We start from the raw sequence: 21816 nt of genomic DNA, 5'->3' as shown, positions 1-21816 counted from the left end.
TCAATTCAATTCAATTCAAGGGGCTTTATTGGCATGGGAAACACATGTTAACATTGCCAAAGCAAGTGAAGTAGATCATATGTAAAAGTGAAATAAACAATTAAAATTAACAGTAAACATTACACTCACAGAAGTTCCAAAAGAACAGTAAACATTACACTCACAGAAGTTCCAAAAGAATAAAGACATTACAAATGTCATATTATAAATATATATAATGTTGTAACAATGTGGAAATGGTTAAAGTACAAAAGGGAAAATAAATAAACATAAATATGGGTTATATTTACAATGGTGTTTGTTCTTCACTGGTTGCCCTTTTCTTGTGGCAACAGGTCACAAATATTGCTGCTGTGATGGCACACTGTGGTATTTCACCCAGTAGATACGGGAGTTTATCGAAATCGGGTTTGTTTTCGAATTCTTTGTGGATCTGTGTAATCTGAGGGAAATATGTGTCTTTAATATGGTCATACATTTGGCAGGAGGTTAGGAAGTGCAGCTCAGTTTCCACCTCATTTTGTGGGCAGTGTGCACATAGCCTGTCTTCTCTTGAGAGCCAGGTCTGCCTACGGCAACCTTTCTCAATGACAAGGCTATCCTCACTGAGTCTGTACATAGTCAAAGATTTCCTTAAATTTGGGTCAGTCACAGTGGTCAGGTATTCTGCCACTGTATACTCTCTGTTTAGGCCCAAATAGCATTCTAGTTTGCTCTGTTTTGTTGTTAATTCTTTCCAATGTGTCAAGTAATTATCTTTTTGTTTTCTCATGATTTGGTTGGGTCTAATTTTGTTGCTGTCCTGGGGCTCTGTGGGGTCTGTTTGTGTTTGTGAACAGAGCCACAGGACCAGCTTGCTTAGGGGGACTCTTCTCCAGGTTCATATCTCTGTATGTGATGACTTTGTTATGGACGGTTTGAGAATCGCTTCCTTTTAGATGGTTGTAGAATTTAACGTCTCTTTTCTGGATTTTGATAATTAGCGGATATCGGCCTAATTCTGCACTGCATGCATTATTTGGTGTTTTACGTTGTACACAGAGGATATTTTTTGCATGCATAGTCTCATTTTGGTATTTGTCCCATTTTGTGAATTCTTGGTTGGTGAGGGGACCCCAGACCTCACAACCATAAAGGGCAATGGGTTCTATAACTGATTCAAGTATTTTTAGCCAGCTCCTAATTGGTATGCCAAATGTTATGTTCCTTTTGATGGCATAGAATGCCCTTCTTGCCTTGTCTCTCAGATCGTCCACAGCTTTGTGGAAGTTACCTGTGGCGCTGATGTTTAGGCCAATCAGCAACCTCTCTCTCTCGCTCTCTCTCTGTCACATCCTCTGGCTACAGTAACGTTGCAGTATTTATGACAGTAAGGAACACTGGTGGATTGATGAAGCCACTCATTCTAGGACACCTCAGTGTCTGGTGTCACCACACATTCTAGAAGCATTCCTGCAAATCTCCAGTGTTGTGGTTTAAAGCAGTGAACACAGAAGGAGGCCAATCCAGCTGAAGAACGTGCCTAAGAGTAGGAAGCTGCAGGACTGTAGAGACTATTTTTTGCAGGTACTATGCTGTGCTGCTACAGTATATTGGACGACACACTACACTGTATGCAGCATTATTTCCATGGCAACACCTTGTTTCCGTATGAGTCAAAGCCTATCGGTAGTGGGCTCATTGTATAACAGTGTTGTGCCCTTAAAGTTAAGTCACAGTGTATTCTGAGAAGGTATCTGGCTGCTCTTTGAAATGTGCAGCTGACTGTTGTGCATTACCTAGGCCCCTAGTTCTTATTCCATAAAGGTGTTTCAAATCCTTTTATCGTTACAGAGAACAGTGAAACTATTTCGGAAGGATAAGAATCTGTGGTGAGCTGAGGGCTGCATCCCAAATGGAACCCTATTCCCTTTGTATTGCACTAGTTGTGACCAGGTCCCACGTCAAAAGTAGTGCACTGTAGAGGGAATAGGGTGCCATTTGGGATGCATGTGAGATCTCGGCTGTTGGTTTTTTTCCTGATCTTGCATAACTGTGTTTAAAAGAGGGGCAGAGCAATGAATAATGCATGGCAATAGCATTGCACTCTCACACCGAACTGAAGTACGCATGATGTGAACGCTGTGAAAAGCTAAGGATATCAAGTGTTGTGATGTGCTAACAAGTCTTTAAAAAGCTTCTAGTTCAGAAGGGCACTTTCTTATGTTCTTAATGTGCTTGCACGCCCGTTTACAACCCTGAGACGGCGAACATTAGTTGACCTTCATACCTGCCCTCTTACAGTTTAGTAGGCATGCAAGTAAAATGCACAAATTGTGTTGATAAAGAAATAAGGGATCTAAGAGAAAAAGTGAAAAGTGCATCAAGCATTTTGTACTTTCTATGGACGTACAGATAACATGTAATGTATGAAGCATGCCGATCACACTTACCACCGGTCACTTTTTTCCTCAAAGTGGCTTAGAAAAAAAGAGAATATACAAACGTATGTAACAAATGATGATCAAAAAGAAATCAACAAAAAGTTTCTCTCAACAAGAACACAGGCTATTATGCAAAACAAATAGTGGAATATTGTCATTTAAAGCAGCGTAATATAAAGACCACTACTCATCACTACTTTGCCAAATGTAAGCCTAGGGGATGGTCAAAAGCATATGGACACCTGCTCGTCGAACATCTCATTCCAAAATCAAAGGGCATTAATATAGAGTCGGCCCCCCCTTTGCTGCTATAATAGCCTCCGCTCTTCTGAGAAGGCTTTCCACTTGATGTTGGAACTTTGCTGTGGGGACTTGCTTCCATTCAGCCACAATACCATTAGTGAGGTCGGGGACTGATATTGGCCGATTAGGCCTGGATTGCAGTCGGCGTTCCAATTCATCCCAAAGGTGTTTGATGGGGTTGAGGTCAGGGCTCTGTGCAGGCCAGTGAAGTTCTTCCACATGATCTTCATAAACCATTTCTGTATGGACCTCGCTTTGTGCATGGGGACATTGTCATGCTGAAACATGGAAGGGCCTTCACCAAACTGTTGCCACAAAGTTGGAAGCACAGAATCGTCTAGAATGTCATTGTATTCCCTTCACTGGAACTAAAAGGGCCTAGACCGAACCATGAAAAACAGCCACAGATCATTATTCCTCCTCTATCAAACTTTAAAGTTGGCACTACAGTATGCATTGGGGCAGGTAGCGTTCTCCTGGCATCTGCCAAACCCAGATTTGTCTGTCGGAATGCATCCTAGGTTGAAACATTCAGTACCCCTTGGCCATGGGAAACCCATTTCATGAAGCTCCCGAACAGTTCTTGTGCTGAAGTTCCAGAAACACAGTAGTGAATGTTTCAACAGAGGAGAGGTGATTTTTACGCGCTACTCGCTTCTGCACTCGGCAGTCCCGTTCTGTGAGCTTGTGTGGCTTACCACTTTGCGGCTGAGCCGTTGTTGCTCCTAGACGTTTCCACTTCACAATAACAGCCCTTATAGTTGACTAGGGCAGCTCTAGCAGGGCAGAAATTTGACAAAGAGACTTGTTGGACTGAGCTCTTCAGTAAGGCCATTCAACTGCCAGTGTTTGTCTATGGAGATTGCATGGCGGTGTGTTCGATTTTATACACCTGTCAGCCACAGGCGTGCATGACATAGCAGCAACCACAACTTTTGAAGGGCGAGTCCACATACTTTTGTATATATAGTGCATTTTCGTAAAAGCAATTGTATACATGTTTAAAAGCTTCTAAACATGACACCTGACAAATAGACATAGAATGATCAACCCTTTCATGCCATTTCTACGACCGGCCCTTCAAAACAACACCTACTGCAGAACAGTTATAAGCGACAGATGAGTCAGCAATAAGGTGAAAGCTTTTTCAAATGGTGAAGTTAAATCAAAGCTATTTACATACTTTATACGGCTCAGAGTTAAAACAATCAAACAATAAATGAAATGATTAAGTAAATTAATAATCCAAAATTCATTAGGTTAGATGTATGATGACATAGAATGGAATTATGCAATTGCTATGATCATTCAAAGTAGTCAAAATGATCAGTCACGCTGTCTAATGAGCTCTTTATCACATTAGATGATTCCGCACTGTCGTTAAAATGTTTTCTCTTCAGCCCTCTTCAGATCAAATGGTACAGAGCAGAACACCTTAGTGCCTTTGCGCAAAGTGCATAATTGCCTATGCCCCCTCAAAGTCGAGTAAATATAGTACTATATTAAATGGAGGAAATTAACATTTAAAAATGAGAGAACAAAACTATTTTAAGACAGTTGCGAGCAGCTGTGACCAAACAGTAGCTACTGTATGCTGCGTACCTTTGTCCACTGTAGTCGCAGGTATTGACAAACAAATCAGGAGGACATAATTACTTTTTTAAATGTTATATCTTCCAGAGAACAACATCACTAAACAAACACACAGAGAACAAACCAAGAGGATACAAAATGCATTTGACCTCTTGGAATTACAATCTCCCATGTACGGATGGTTTCTTACCAAGCTCCTCCAGCTCTGATGTCATGGATTTGGAGCGCATGGCCATGGACAGGGCAGTGGAGGGAGCCCTACGCGGAGGTGTGGGCACTGCAACAACACAGAAAAGCAGGGGTGTATTCAGGGTCGTGTTCTGAACGTTGCAGATAAAGATAGAATGAATAGAGCTGACACTATTCCCTATTCCATCTGACAAGAAAATCATTTCTGCTTTATGCCATAGGCCTATATTTCTACGTGAGTGTTCTGTAACGTTACATCATCCTGAACAAGCCCCAGATGAGAGATCGACAGTATACAGCTAGGCGTGTTAAACAGTTCCTTTCCAAAATGCTTGTATGCGCTTCAGCAACACTGAGTTGTTAATGTGACAACTTCACAAGTCTCGTAGGGTGACGTCAAGCAAGCGACCAAGTTCAGCAATCATCTAACAAAATACCTTACAAATGCCCTTCTAAAATATGCCCCTGACAGTTGATGTACATCAGCTTTGAAATGTTTTTACCTGTGCTGCAGTACAGGCAATTTTTTTGAATGCCCCCATGACCACCGTCTTAACTTCAAGGCTGAAAATCAGCATAGTCATCAGGAAAAACTGCAATGTGGTCAATGCTCTTCTAGCTCGTCAGCTTCTAGCTTCCCGATACACTACAGTACAGTACGAGGACGAGCCAAGACGGTTTAGAACAGACCTGGGTTCAAAAACTATTTCAAATCTTTCAAATACTTTGAACGTTTGCACTAGTCGGCCCAGACTGCGGGGTTCGCAGTTTCGGGCCTATCTATTGGTCAAGCACATATGAAGTATTTGTAAATATTTCAAATAGTATTAAACCCAGTTCTGGTTTGGAAGGGTGAGCTGGGACCCTGACTGTGGACTCACCCCAACTAATCAGACTTTGATCCTGCTGGCAGGGTGTTGTAGGGCAGAGCAGCAAGGTGGGAGAAAGAGAGAGAGAGAGAGAGAGAGAGAGAGAGAGAGAGAGAGAGAGAGAGAGGATAAAAGGCTTACCTTTCTTCCTAGCCGTGTCATCAGGGTCCAGATTCCTGCTAACCGTCACCACTTTGATGATGAGCCGGTTTCCCCCGTGTCGGATCGTATTGACCACCTGTTTGTGGCCCACCTTCACCACATTTTCCTGGTTCACCTGCAACACAGAAGACAAGACACCTAGGGTACAGTCTACATCGCTACATCACGCAATGACTGGGCAGAAACATAGCATCACAACCCTAAAATGCAGGTGTAACAACACGTATTCCCACGGCTGTTACATCTCTTAACAACAACTCACTATCAAGCTGATCTAATCTTCGCAAAGTCAACATCCCTTCATCACTCAATGACTGGACAGAAATATAAAATCACAACCTGAACTAAAGCCTCTTAGCCATTACGGTGACGATTTAGGGGACCTTGAGTGGTTCTGGACCAGTTCCAACAGACATTTCTGTGTACAGCACTCTTTGAACGACACAATGTCCATTCCTGTGCACTCTGTGAAAGGTCTGGTTGTCCCGCTTCTGATGCCGTCTCCGACTCACCTATGAGATCCAGTGAAACCTGAAACCTAATTTGCACGGCGAGAGACACGTCACATTTCCTGGCCTATCTAGACAAAGGATATTTTTGCTCGGGTTGTGGAGCACGCGGCTCCGACTGTGATTACAATTGAAACGGAAGAGTCTAGCGATTTGAGCAGGAAGCAGTCTCATTTCGCTGTGATGTTCTCAGATGGATTTAGTGCTTTCAGCATGAAAAAATATGAACTTCATTTAGTAGAATTTAAACAAGACTTTCTCTTGTTCACAGAAGGACCAAAACCACTGTGCGATTAGAGCAGAAGTTGTAATGAGTCTGCAGCCACTTGAATGTTGTCTCTGCATCCCTCAGAGGACGTTTTGGAAAAAACTCTCTGTAGTCAGTTACGTGACGTGGCGCAAATATTGTGCTGTCATAAAGCATGATCGTATTTATTAGAAGGTTGTAAGACAGGTGAAATCCGATGGTAGATCATTTATAATTTCAATGTTACTATATCTAGAAGGCACTGCAGTCATTTCGTGCCCTATCACACCACTTTTGTTGAAGAGGAAAAACATCATATGTTGTACTACGTATTTGACCTTGTGTCCTCAAAAGTGAGTACACCTAAGCAATGTATAACTATTTGTCATCAGAAAGGCGAGTTCCAGAACTTTCTAAAAGTATGCAGCATTACTAGATATTGTTTATGGGCAAGTCATGAAAAAAGAATTACCTTGGGGCATGTCCATTTAAGTGGAGATCTACATTTTCCCGTTCATTAAAGTATGCCATAACAACTCCTTAACTACACGGATACAACTCTCCAACAAGTTGATCTGAAGTCTGCATCTCGTCATGACTCAATGACTGGCCTGATATACTGTATAAAACCACAACCCTTAAAATAGAAATGCAACAACCCAGAAAAACATGGCAAAGTACTGAGGTCTGACTGACATTAAAGGTGATTAGATATCTTCAGCTCTATTAGCCGTGACATTTCTTGTTGTATGGTGTAGGTTTCTCAGCATTTCCTGCTCAGCGGTATCTTGTGGTGATTCAGCCAGGTTTTATGTACTGTTCTCAGAACAGTATTTCCTACTTGGAGGTTTCCGGTGGTGTTTCAACCATCCTGTATTACACTGTGCTGCTGTCTAATTAATGGTTTATGGACTGTTCTCAGACCTGTATTTCCTGCTCAGAGGTGGTCACTTAGGTGTTCAACCATTCTGTAGTACCCTGTGCTGCTGTCTAATATATCATCATTTCATGCCACTCAATCAGGTCCATTACTCTTCCTATAACACCATGTTAAATCTGCAGTCAGTATTGACAGGCTGCTCTGCTCACTGCACAGGCCTGGTCAGTAATGGAGGAGGGGGTCCTTCTATTGATTCCACTTTGTCATCTGGTAAAGGCAAAGACACACCATGTGCGCGTGTGCGTTTGTGTGGGATTTGGTTTATTCAGATCCCCATTAGCTGTTGCCGAAGCAGCAGCTATTCTTCCTGTGGTCTACACAAAAACACAAAAGATGACAAGTAACAAAACACTGATAGACCGACAGACAAGAACATTCACACAATTTAAAAATACAACAATATACAAACAATACAACTAAAGAATAATGTGTGTAGATTGTGTGTGTTAGAGTGTCAGTGTGTGTGTGTGTGGGTGTTGTGTGTGTCACTTCCCAATCCCTATAGTGCCATAGGATGTTTTATTTTGTTTTAAATGGAGTACTTTTGCTGTTTGCTTATGGCTCTGTATAATACTGTGCATTGCCGAGAATTCGTTTTGGACATGGGGACTGTGAAGAGGGGTATGGGGTATGTATGAATGTCTGAAGAGACCCCTGGTGGCATGCCTTGTGGGGTGTGTATGTTTGTCTGAGTTGAATGTTATTTGATTATCTAGACAATCTGGAATTATAATCACAGTAATATTTATCATAAAAACTAGAAGAGAAGCAGTCAATCTCTAGTCAACCCTCAACCAGGAAAGACTGGCATGCATGTTGTTGATGTTAGTTCTGTATGTGCAGTTCAGAGCACGGCGTGCTGCTCTGTCTTGAGTCAGCTGCAGTTTTGCTGCACTTGACCATATTACCAGACAGCCATAAAGAGGGAACAAGACCAAAGCCTGAACAATTAGTACAGTTTATTCTTGTGTCAAAAACGCAGACCATCTTTTTATAACATCTCTACAAGAACTTTGTCAATATGACTTGACCATGATAATTGACCATCCAATTTTATACTTAGGAGTTTAGCTTCCTCAACTTGCTCAATGGTCACACCTCGGGCTGTGATGGTCATGACATTTTGTCACCCGGTGATAGTTATGTAAATAGCTGCCAGTCTCGCGGTAATTGACCATTCACTAACATAAACACGTTTAGCATTTCCTGGCTTCCACGCATAGCCTACAAGCTACTGATGCAAACCTTTGGAACATCTACATTTCATTAAAAAGTCTAATAAATCTATTTAAACAGGCCTACACCGTCACAGCCCATTTCAGAAGAACAGAATAGTATATTCTGAGTTGTCCTTATGTTAGGTCGTGATCTGGCTATGCCGACAATATTTGCTTAGTATTCATTGGCATTATTTTATATTATTTTATAGTAAGAAAAATACAATTGAACATAGCTGAATAAAATAGAAAGGACATTTTCCCCCAAACGATTTCCGAGGTGAGCACATGCGGCTTTTCTATGTTGAGCAGATAACAAAGAAACATGTCCTCATATATGCTTAATGTAGAGTTATTTATGCAACTTTAGTGTTACAAACGTTAGGCTATGTGTTTAGATTGTTAATACATTTGAAGGCTGCATGATGCGACTCTGTGCTCTTCTCTGTTTCTTGCGAAGGCTGCACACACTTCATCAGTCTCTCATGCACAATTTGACAAGCACTTTGTAATATTCTCACCCTTCAGACTAATCTCAATTGAATCTGTTTTTCTTTATACCTATAACCTACTAATAGCCTACATGTGTGGAATTATTTTAAATTTTCGAATGGCGCACAAAAACAAAAACATGTCATCCATAGCCTGCACTCGAATAGTGAATGGAGGTTACATGTGGTTACAATAAGCCTAGGGAAAGCTAAGCTTCCCTAATGTAAAGTGAATTAAATTGCCAAAATTATTTCACCTAATTAGATTATTCCTTTCTATACAGAAATACATTGAATCATTCAAAATAGACTACTAGAGCTTGATTTGGCCAAAGGATGAGTTGTGGATTGTTTTAAATCTGCCTTTCCTTCTACAATCTCTAAGAGATCAACCCAGGCATCTCGCAATATATTTCTAAATATAATCACAGGAAAACAGTTTGGAAAGAATATGGTTATTGCTGTAAAGGGAAGACAATGAAAACACAAATCTGTCTTTTAGTATTCAAAATTTGCTAAATGAATTGTTTGAACAACAGTATAGCCTATCTTATTGGCACCAGCAGAGAGCATCGGCAATATCCCTGGTGATTCCCCGGCGGCATATTCACTATTTATCATTGTTGAGTCAGTGCTACTTCAAAGTTTGTTTTTGGACAATACATGTCCTCCAGTTAAGATGGACGTCATGTTATATTTGTGTCTCCCCTTCAAGTCACTTTAATTGGTTTGTCAGTGTCAGCGAAGTAGGCTACCCTTTCATTTGTGGTATTAAAAAAGATTCATCTAATGTCCTATGGGCGATCAAAACATATAGGCCTATGGGCGATCAAAACATATAGGTCTATGGGCGATCAAAACATATAGGTCTATGGGCGATCAAAACATATAGGCCTATGGGCGATCAAAACATATAGGTCTATGGGCGATCAAAACATATAGGCCTATGGGCGATCAAAACATATAGGCCTATGGGCGATCAAAACATATAGGCCTATGGGCGATCAAAACATATAGGCCTATGGGCGATCAAAACATATAGACCTATGGGCGCTCAAAACATATAGGCCTATGGGCGCTCAAAACATATAGGCCTATGGGCGATCAAAACATATAGGCCTATGGGCGATCAAAACATATAGGCCTATGGGCGATCAAAACATATAGGTCTATGGGCGATCAAAACATATAGGCCTATGGGCGATCAAAACATATAGGCCTATGGGCGCTCAAAACATATAGGCCTATGGGCGCTCAAAACATATAGGCCTATGGGCGCTCAAAACATATAGGCCTATGGGCGATCAAAACATATAGGCCTATGGGCGCTCAAAACATATAGGTCTATGGGCGATCAAAACATATAGGTCTATGGGCGATCAAAACATATAGGTCTATGGGCGATCAAACCATATAGGTCTATGGGCGATCAAAACATATAGGCCTATGGGCTAGGCTACATGCCTCATGCGACTCTGATTTTAAAAAGTAGCACAAAAAAAGGCATGCGACATTTATTGCCTTAGACTGCACACGCTGGGCATCATTCACAAGCGATGATACATCATTCACAAGTGATAACATTGTCCCCTATCAGACTATTGATATTGTCTTTACATATCCTAAATGATATAGGTGTGGAATTAGTTTTGATTTAGAATGGACCACTATCATGCGTCTGTTGGAACTGGAGTAAAGAAATTGAAAAAGCTATATTTTGGTTCTCTCTATAGCAACTGCCTCCGGGAACAATAAAAAAACAATATTTACATCTTACAGTTAAATGAGAAAACGAGGAAAAGGAAGGAAACAACCATATGTACATAACTGCCACGCGGCACACTATTTGGAGTTTCAGTACAGAAAAATATCATAGCGAATGGAGGCCGCTTTTCCAGCGGTTCATTTCCATGCCAGCCAGGTAGGCAACTCCTGTTGTAAAGTAAAGCAATGTGCTTCATATTAGGAAAGATGAGAAATAAATATAGTAGGTCTAGCCTCTAGAAAGCTGATGGGATCCTCTTTTTAATAAAGGCCATCAACAACAAAACAATTCTCCCGCAATTGCATAGCCTATAGAAATGTTGCGCAACATGAGCTCATGGGCTCTCGAAGTGTCTGATTTCATTTTTGATTGCATTTGCGTTGATGCCAAATGATTAGAGAGGGATTAGAGGGACATGTCATTAGCGACAGGCAGTTAGCAAGTTTGGTAGGCTACTAATGACCGTTAGCAGCATCAGAAACACAGTTTTGGAGAAGCCGAGTTACCGTGACTACACGTTCACGTGGAATTTGACTGTGTTCATGACTCGTGACAGCTGGTGTGGCAGTAATATGGTCACCATAACAGCCCTAGTCACACCCTTAATACAGTTGAGGTTTAGGCATTAGAAAATGTTCTGAACCAAATACAATGCTTTTAGTTTTAGATGCCTTTAAAGTTGCAATATGTAACTTTTTGGGCGACCCGACCAAATTCATATACACTGAACAAAAACATAAACGTGTAAAATGTTGATCCCATGTTTCATGAGCTGAAAGAAAAGATCCCAGAAATGTTCAATATGCACAACGCTATTTTCTCTAAAATGTTGTGCACAAATTTGTTTACATCCCTGTTAGTGAGCATTTCTCCTTTGCCAAGATAATTCATCCTCCTGACGTGTGGCTTATTAAGAAGCTGATTAAACAGCATGATCATTACACAGGTGCATCTTGTGCTGAGGACAATAAAAGGCCACTCTAAAATGTGCAATTTTATCACACAACACAATGCCACCGAAACAGGAACATTTATGTCTGTAATAAAGCCCTTTTGTGGGGAAAAACAAATTCTTATTGGATGGGCCTGGCTCCCCAGTGGGTTGGCCTATGCCCTCCCAGGCCCACCATGGCCCCGGCTCTACCCAGTCATGTGAAATCCATTGATTAGGGCCTAATTTATTTATTTCAATTGACTGATTTCCTTATATGAACTGTAACTCAGTAAAATCTTTGAAATTGTTGCATATTGCGTTTCGATTTTTGCTCAGTATAGAAATATGAATTACAGATCTGCATTGAAGGCAAGTCTAAGAATTGCTAGACTGGTCCTATGTGCGCTATTTCTATATTCCAATTCTTAAGTTTAGTTTTTGCTTCTTTTAACTTAAGTTTTGTACACCAGCTACAAACAGCTAAAAATACAATATTTTTGGTTACTTAAAATATATTTCACAGCGGTTTAGATGGTACAATGATTCTCTATACAATACATGCTTATTTTGTCACATACACTGAAACTATTATAATTTTAGCAACCAGGTAAAATGGTCCTTTACTATTTTTAGGCAGTGGAATTACTTTAGTTTCCGTCCACGCCTGTGGACACATGCTTCTTTAGGCTTTAGGTAAAGATATAGCACATAGAGTTGCTAATACAGTCTGCTACCATTCTTAATAGTTTACCATTATGGTTGTCTATACCTGGTGGGTATCACTACAGATGGATAAGAATCGCTTTTCCACCACTCCCATACCAACTTCACCAAATTCAAAAGAGCAATCCTTCTCTTTCACCATTAGATGTTTTATACAAAAAAAATATGATGATTCACTGCTCAATGTTGATTATTTATTGATTTGGATCCCCATTAGCTTTTGCAGATGCAGCAGCTACTCTTCCTGGGGTCCATTTTTTCCCACATTACTAGTGAAATAAGAATTGAACAGATTGGCAATATCGAAAGGTTTTGTTATAAATGACCCATCAACTTCACTGAAAGATTGTGTTTTATGTCATTCATGTTGGTTTGGTAATATCATTTACTCTTCCTTTTGTTACATTTAGTCCCAAAATGTCTCAATTTACAGACTGTAAATGCATTTGCTATTTGCCTCATGACTCCTGCATGCTTTGTTGACTACGAACTTTCTTTACCCAACCGTGGGACCGACTATGTTTGTTCCCACACTCGGGGCTCGGACTCTCTATTGGTTACACTGACGTTTGGCCTCCCATCCTATTCTAAACACCTCTCGCCGGCTTTGTAGTCATGTTACCTGATGAAATTGCTGTACAATATGATCTTGTTGTCATCTGATCACAATAGGATTTGCTGGTTTTAAGTATTCAACTTTCAAATAGCTCTTTGTTGACTGTTGCTGGGTGCTATCGTCCCCCATCAGCCCCGGCTGTACCCTACCTGCCCTAAGCTCTCTCCTGGCCCCCTAAGCTAAGTCTCCTGCTAGGTGACCTAAACTGGGACATGCTTAAACCACCTGACCAAGTCCTAAAGAAATGGGACTCCCTAAATATTTCTCAGATTATTACCAATCCCCCGAGGTATGACTCCAAACACCCAGAAAAGGCTACTCTTGATGTTATCCTCACAAATAATCCTGATCGGTATCAGTCTGGTGTTTTCTGTAATGACCTTAGTGATCACTGTTTTACAGCCTGTGTTCATAATGGCTGCTCAGTGAAAATGACCTGTCCTGGTTAGACAGACACTTGCTAAAAAACCTCAATGAGCAAGCCTTCATTCATGAACTGTAAAATGGTATAGAATCAGCTGGATCCCCTCTGTCGAAGATGCTTGTGCCTTCTTTTTGATATTTTCAGTGGTATTGTTAACAAACACGCCACCATAAAGAAAACGAGAATTAAAAACAGGTTCAGCCCCTGGTTCGACCGTGATCTTGCAGAGTTACTCCACCTCAAGAACTGCATTTGGTGAAAGGCTCAGCACACGCATACTCAGGCTGACTGGCTCTCGTTCAGGCAAATTAGAAATAAGTGCACTCAGGCTATCTGGTAGGCCAAAGTTAGTTACTTTAAGGAGCAGTTCTCGCTCTGTGGGTCTAACCCCAAGAGGTTCTGGGGAAACGGTTAAAGACCTGGAGAATAAACCCTCCTCACAGCTGCCCATGTCCCTTGATGTTGATGATGTGGTTGTTACTGACAAGAAGCACATGGCTGAGCTCTTTAATCACCACTTCATTAAGTCAGTATTCCTATTTGACTCAGCCATGGGGAAAAATAGTAATTTTGCCCGTCCAACATTTCCTCATCTCCCACCCATTCGACTGCGACTATCCCCGATGCTTCTCCCTCTTTTTCCCCTGGCCCGCTACAAAGTTTCTCCCTGCAGGCAGTCAATGACTCCAAGATGCTTGAGGAGCTCCTGAAACTTGACCCCAAAAAAACATATGGGTCAGATGGTTTAGACCCTTTCTTCTTTAAGGTTGCTGCCGCTATCATCGCCAAGCCTTTCTCCAACCTTTTTAACCTGTCTCTCCTTTCTGGGGAGGTTCCCATTGCTTGGAAGGCAGCCATGGTTCATCCTTTATTTCAGGCTGATCCTAACTGTTATAGGCCTATTTCTATTCTGCCCTATTTATCAAAAGTGTTGGAAAAACTTGTCAACAATCAACTGACTGGCTTTCTTGATGTCTATAGTATTCTCTCCAGTATGCAATCTGGTTTCTGCTCAGGTTATGGATGTGTCACTGCAACCTTAAAAGTCCTCAATGATGTCACCATTGCCCTTGATTCTAAGCAATATTGTGCTGCTATTTTTATTTACTTGGCCAACGTGTTTGATACGGTAGACCATTCAATTTTTGTGAGCCGGCTAAGGAGTATTGATGTCTCTGAGGGGTCTTTGGCCTGGTTTGCTAACTACCTCTCTCAAAGAGTGCAGTGTATAAAGTCTGAAAATCTGCTGTCTCAGCCACTGCCTGTCACCAAGGGAGTACCCCAAAGCTCAATCCTAGGCCCCATGCTCTTCTCAATTTACATCAACAACACAGCTCAGGCAGTAGGAAACTCTCTCCATTTATATGCAGATTATACAGTCTTATACTCAGCTGGGCCCTCCCCGGATTTTGTGTTAAATGCCCTACAACTGAGCTTTCTTACTGTCCAACAATCTTTCTCTATCCATAACCTTGTTCTGAACACATCCAAAACAAAGGTAATGTGGTTTGGTAAGAAGAATGCCCCTCTCCCCACAGGTGTGCTTACTACCCTTGAGGGCTTAGAGCTTGAGGTAGTCACCTCATACAAGTGCTTGGGAGTATGGCTAGACAGTACACTGTCCTTCTCTCAGCACATATCAAAGCTGCAGGCTAAAGTTATACCTAGACTTGGTTTCCTCTATCTTAATCGCTCCTCTTTCACCCAACCTGCCAAACTAACCCTGATTCAGATGACCATCCTACCCATGCTAGATTACGGAGACATAATCTATAGATCAGCAGGTAAGGGTGCTCTCGAGCGGCTAGATGTTCTTTACCATTTGGCCATCAGATTTGCCACCAATGCTCCTTATAGGACACATCACTGCACTCTACACTCCTCTGTAAACTGGTTCTCTCTGTATACCAGTCTTATTTATAAAACCCTCTTAGGCCTCACTCCCCCCGATCTGAGATATCTACTGCAGCCCTCATCCTCCACATACAACACTGCCTGTCACATTCTGTTAAAGGTCCCGAAAGCACACATATCCCTGGGTCGCTCCTCTTTTCAGTTTGCTGCAGCTAGCGACTGGAACGAGCTGCAACAAACACACAAACTGGACAGTTTTATCTCAATCTCTTCATTCAAAGACTCAATCATGGACACTCTTACTGAAAGTTGTGGCTGCTTTGCATGATCTATTGTTGTCTTTACCTTCTTGCCCTTTATGCTTTTGCCTTTACCCAATAATGTTTGTACCATGTTTTGTGCTGCTACCATGTTGTTTTGCTACCATGTTGCTGACATGTTGTGGTGCTACCATGCTGTGTTGTCATGTGTTGCTGCCTTGCTATTTTTTTGTCTTTAGTCTCTCTTTATGTAGTGTTGTGTTGTCTCTCTTGTCGTGATGTGTGTTTTGTCCTATATTTATATGTAATATATTGAAAATAAATAGTATAACAATCCCAGCCCCCGTCCCCGCAGGAGGTCTTTTGCCATTTGGTAGGCCGTCATTGGAAATAAGAATTTGTTCTTAACTGACTTGCCTAGTTAAATAAAGGTAAAAAAATCAATTAAATTAAAGTCACCTAAACTGCTAAGCTACTGTACCTGTACTGTTTCCCACCTCTTTTGAATCATTTCTTTGAACCATACCATTTTTCAACTCCTCATCAAATCAGGGGGCTCTTAACAGGTGCATGCTTGTCAACAATTGGCATGTAATACAAACACTTCCAGTGCTACATCTGGATTCACTTCCTCTATACATCAGACCAACATACATGTTTCACATCTTAAACAAAAAAATTCAATTGTATAACCTCTTATAAATGACTTTAGGCCCAACCTTTGACACTGGCTTTCCTGGTTATTGCCACAACGTTATGGTCACTACAGCCAATGGGAACTGATATTACTTTGGAGCTCTGCAGCATTAGTGAAGATATGATCAATACAAGTGGATGTCACAGATCCAACCATAGAATTAGGACTTAGAATACTAGAATGGGAAATAAATCTTCTTATGATGGTCCAAAGGTCAGCTATGTTGGTCAGGGAGTTGGTCAACCATAGTATGCAAGTGCTGTCATAAGATATAGTTTAAAACAATGCATGTGAAGAATGTATCTGCACTGTATTTGTCTTAGCTAGCTAGTCAGCCAGTTTTGGAAAAATTATTCCATAAAATGTCCTAATTAACTGCCAATATGACAACATTCCATTCAAACAATGCAGTCAATCCACAGCCATACACTGGCTCAAATCAGTTGATGATATGACTTAGACAAGTTGTAAATGCAACAAGTACTGATATTGTATCATATAATAGCGCTCCCAGTTTTCCAAGAAAACAAAATCTGGAGACATATGTTGTTAGAGGCTACTTATACTGGAAATTGGTATACAACCCATGCAGACTGTATTTATAATTATATGACAATATTCTAGGTTGACTATAATTCCATTACAACATTTCTGATACATCACAAGCCTTACTATTATTTTCCTGCATATGCAAAATCTGGATAATGCCTCTACTGCCTATCATTCAAATTAGACTGTTTAGGATTTCTCCCTGACCAAGATGGCTGTCATTTTTTTGCACTATTATGGAACTTTGAGGATTCGTACATAGCCTCTATAGTAATTTAATATGATATCTATGGATCCAATACATTTGGAATGCACTCTAGTTGATTGAGCAATAACCTGAGTCATATTGCAGGCATTAGTTACAATTAGACGCGTCCTCTTGGTAGGATAGCTAGTTGCTAACCAGTCAATGTTCAGGTTACCCAGAAAATAGACATCTGTGTTGACATCACACGCATTATAAAGCATTGCACACATATTGTCCAAATACTGACTGTTAACACTTGGTGGCGCATAAGCAGCACCCCAAAGGCTTTAGATGAGGCAGGTGCAACCACAGCACTTCAACAACATTTGACGAGAGATCCTCTCTAAGCTGTACAGGAACATGGCTCTGAACACATACAGAAAAGCCTCTCCCATTTCTGTCTCTTCTGTATATGTTATATCCTTGTATTGCTACTGCTGTATCGTCAAATGAATTATCTAAGTGAGTTTCAGAGATGGACAGTATATGAATGTTATCTGTTAGCCAAGTTATTGATTTCGTGAACCTTATTTCTAAGGCTAACAATATTCATTTGGGCCACTCTTAGCCCTTTCCTGGGTAGCTTATGGGAGATAGACATGCTATTTGTGTATGTGTGTCTGTGTTTGGCTGCGAGGAATTAATCTAGTCAGCGGTATTGTGAATTTAAACCGGCCAATGCTTCTTCTCTTTATGTCACTGGTGATAAACAGATCATTACTGTTAAGTACATAAATCATGAGGGGATTGTGCTGCTGGAACTATGCAGTAATAAACACTAAGGCTTGCCAAAGAGACTGTTCGTCTTATTGACACAGCATCTTTTAGCCTTCTGTTTAAACTGGTCAAAACCATGGTTGCGTCAAAATGGCACCCTATTCCCTATGTAGTGCATTATTTTATGGGCCCTGGTCAAAAGTATGGTTAAACTTGGATAGAATCCTAAGCACCAACCAAAGAAGCCAAACAGCAAGCTCTGACAATAACGTTCAAAAGCCTTCTGCACACAGCAAACTATCCCCCAGCTTCCAGCTAGGCTAATCACACAGCCAGAATGCATTGTGCTGTAGCGAACCTGCATCATATGCATGTACACCGAGTGTACAAAACATTAGGAACACCTAATACTGCATCCCTTTTTTCCCTCAGAACAGCCTCAATTCATCGGGGCGTGGACTCTACAATGTGTCAAAAGCGTTCAACAGGGATGCTGGCCCATGTTGACTCCAATGCTTCCCACAGTTGTGTCAAGTTAGCTTGATGTCCATTGGGTGGTGGACCATTCTTGATACCCACGGGAATCTGTTGAGTGTGAAATACCCAGCAGCGTTGCAGTTCTTGACACACTCAAACCAGTGCACCCGGCACCTCCTACCATACTCTGTTCAAAGGCACTTAAATATTTTGTCTTGCCATTCACCCTCTGAATGGCACACATACACAATCCATGTCTCAATTGTTTTAAAAATCCTTCTTAAATTTTATAAGGGATCATAGCTTTCACCTGGATTCACCTGGCCAGTCTATGTCATGGAAAGATCAGGTGTTCTTAATGTTTTGTATACTGGAGCTGTCAATAGCATGCAAGACTATGATCCAACGTTGGACAACAATTCCATTATAGTTAAAAACTAAACAGAAATCAGTGGCACTAAGACAGAGGGAAATTAGACAAATAGAAGACTTAAAAAGACTGATTTTACAAGAGATGTGTCACTCGTGAATACGCACATGAAAAACTGCTCCTACTAGCAATGTCTTCACTCATCCACTTCTAATAACACACATTACAGTATATATTTTCTGCATATATGGCTGACACTGGAAAACACAGAATAAACATGAGCTCTGGGAGCTAAAGCCAACAATCTTCTCTCGAATCTGAGGTCCTGTCAGAGACACATCATATCCAAATATTACCAAACAATCGACACTTTTACTCATAAAAGTTCTCAATACGCATCATGAATTAGTCTTAAAGTTTCCATCGCACAGCTGGACAGCTGATATTAAGAGATCTGTGCGACTGCATTATTGAGCCAAGCCAAAAGCCAGGGGAGTGTCTTCATCATAATAGGGACAGCAAGCAATGTATTGAAGCCAAGTGTCATCACAACCCCCATCTGCCAAAGAAGTGTCCAAATGGCTAGGATGGGTTCTGACTTCTAGATTTGAAATACAGTTAATCCTATGGAAAGGAGAAGGGCCACAGTCTTGTTTCTACACCAGAAGTTAATGGTTTATCTGTAGGAGGAATGTATATGGTTGCGGTCACTGATAAGGGTGGAGGTCAGGTCAGGTCACATTAAGGGAGTCACTTAACTCCCTGCCTAGCAATAAAGATGGAATGTTTAGAGGGAAGGAGGAGACTTCACCCAAATTGCGGTATATATACTTGTGCTGGTGGGAACATGTTTTTGTCTGTTCAGCTGTCTGACCCATTGGGTGAATAAACTTAGTTTGAGCTTTACTACTCGTCTGTGAGTTTTTACTCTTTATTTAGAACCTAACAGCTGAGGTGTTGATAATGGATGGCCAGTTTGTTCGCCCATTTTGCCCTGAGAAGGTTACTCGAACCTAGTTTAAATGGTTGAAATCATAAAAATAAAAATAAACATGACTAGCTGTTATGCGAGCATAATATAATGCTATAGCTTCTATAACGCCAGTTCCACAGTCCCAGTGTGACAGACAATGCTGATCCTTTGGGGAAGGCAAGTCTCCTCACTGACCTCTGATTCCGCATTAAAGTTCAAAAGCCTTCTGCACACAGCAATCTATCCCCCAGCTTCTAAAGTGTCCAGAAAGAGAGACTACAACCAAAGCTCATGTATTTCATAATGATGATGCCTCCATAACAGAAAGAGTCCCCAGAGTGACAGGATCATGCTCATCCCATGGGGAAGGTGAAATACCCCTTACCCTCTGTGAACCTCTGCCTTATACAAGCCACCACCACGACTCCCCTAAGGACACAACCGCCCTAATGCTGCCTTCTCTACACCACCACAACTCCCAAAAGACACAACACCCTAATAGAGGGGTGAAAGTAAGGCGGTACGGTCCGGTACAGCATCCTGGCAAAATAAACAGCAGGGTTACGCTGGAAGAGTAAAACATGAGCCCATCACAATAATAAATAGAAAAATGTCAAGAAAACTGTGGACTACTTTTAAATCATTACCGCATGTCAGAGGCATGAAAAATGAGCGAATGGACTTGAAAACGGGTGGTATGGTCTACACTCCAAAATGTGATGTGGTTTGACGAGAACAATGATATTTTGCCAAGGCAGAGAAGAGTGGCCCGACATAGAGGCACGCACGGACAGCAGTGGACGCATACATTCTAGCCTAATGACAATTGCCACATTATTGCAACTTCTTGGTGTTTAGTGTCACAGATGATTCTTTCCGTTCGCCACTAATTTGGAGGCTGTAAATATGTTTTGGATGAACGTGCACGGGTAGTCTAGTAAAGGTGCCCTTTGAGGTGATTGTTTGACAATCAGATGAGTGTTTTTGCCACAATAAAAATAATTCATTTTAAAAGGGAAATGACAAAATCTTTACAACTAGGCCCACAGAGATCCTATTGAATCAATAGGGATTCTATGTGTAGTTCTATGATTATGCCCGCCCCAGGAAGAAGTGTATTCTACTTTCACCCCTGCCCTAACATCACAACCCCCTAATTCCACCACACCATAACGAGATCTCAAATAAAATTGTATTAGTCACATGCGCCCGAACACAACAGGTGTGTAGACCTTACAGTGGAATGCTTACTTACAAGCCCTTAACCAACAATGCAGTTTTAAGAAAATACCTACAAAAAAGTAAGAGATAAGAACAACAAATAATTAATGAGCAGCAGTAAATAACAATAGCGGGGCAATATACAGGGGGTACCGTTACAGAGTCAATATGCAGGGGGCACCGGTGTTGAGGTAATTGAGGTAATATGTACATGTAGGTAGAGTTATTAAAGTGACTATGTATAAATAATAACAGAGAGCAGCAGCAAAGTAGAAGGGGGGCAATGCAAATAGCCTGGGTAGCCATTTAATTAGCTGTTCAGGAGACTTATGGCTTGGGGGTAGCAGCTGTTTAGAAGCCTCTTAGACTTGGCGCTCCGGTACTGCTTGCCGTGTGGTAGCAGAGAGAACAGTCTATGACTAGGGTGGCTGGAGTCTTTTACCATTTTTAGGGCCTTCCTCTGACACCGCCTGGTATAGAGGTCCTGGATGGCAGGAAGCTTGGCCCCGGTGACGTACTGGGCCATGCGCACTACCCTCTGTAGTGCCTTGCGGTTGGAGGCAGAGCAGTTACCATACCAGGCAGTGTAGCAACCTGTCAGGATGCTCTCGATGGTGCGGCTGTAAAACGTTTTGATGATCTGAGGACCCATGCCAAATCTTTTCAGTCTCCTGAGGGGGAATAGGTGTTGTCATGCCCTCTTCACGACTGTCTTGGTGTGCTTGGACCATGTTAGTTTGTTGGTGATGTGGATGCCAAGGAACTTGAAGCTCTCAACCTGCTCCATTACAGCCCTGTCGATGAGAATGGAGGCATGCTCGGACGTCCTCTTCCTGTAGTCCACAATCATCTCCTTCGTCTTGATCACGTTGAGGGAGAGGTTGTTATACTTGCACCAAAAGGTCAGGTCTCTGACCTCCTCCATATAGGCTGTCTCATCATTGTTCGTGATCAAGCCTACCACTGTTGTGTCATCAACAAACTTAACGATGGTGTTGGAGATGTGCCTGGCCATGCAGTCATGAGTGAACAGCATGGCGGATGTG

The 21816-nt window shown here is 41.5% G+C and overlaps 1 protein-coding gene across 1 annotated transcript in view; it reads right to left on the bottom strand.

Moving 5' to 3' along the window:
- shank2b (SH3 and multiple ankyrin repeat domains 2b) overlaps positions 1-21816 on the bottom strand; it is a 126149-nt gene that overhangs the window by 13811 nt on the left and 90522 nt on the right. Inside the window, exons 16-18 of the mRNA XM_031823147.1 lie at positions 5519-5654; positions 4510-4596; positions 2433-2459 (exon numbers count right to left, since the gene is read on the bottom strand). Coding sequence (XP_031679007.1) covers positions 2433-2459; positions 4510-4596; positions 5519-5654 — 250 coding nt within the window. The remainder of the gene's footprint in view (positions 1-2432; positions 2460-4509; positions 4597-5518; positions 5655-21816) is intronic.

The sequence above is a fragment of the Oncorhynchus kisutch genome, linkage group LG4, assembly GCF_002021735.2.
Source record: "Oncorhynchus kisutch isolate 150728-3 linkage group LG4, Okis_V2, whole genome shotgun sequence".
NCBI lineage: Eukaryota > Metazoa > Chordata > Actinopteri > Salmoniformes > Salmonidae > Oncorhynchus > Oncorhynchus kisutch.
This window is presented reverse-complemented; position numbering and strand designations above follow the sequence as displayed.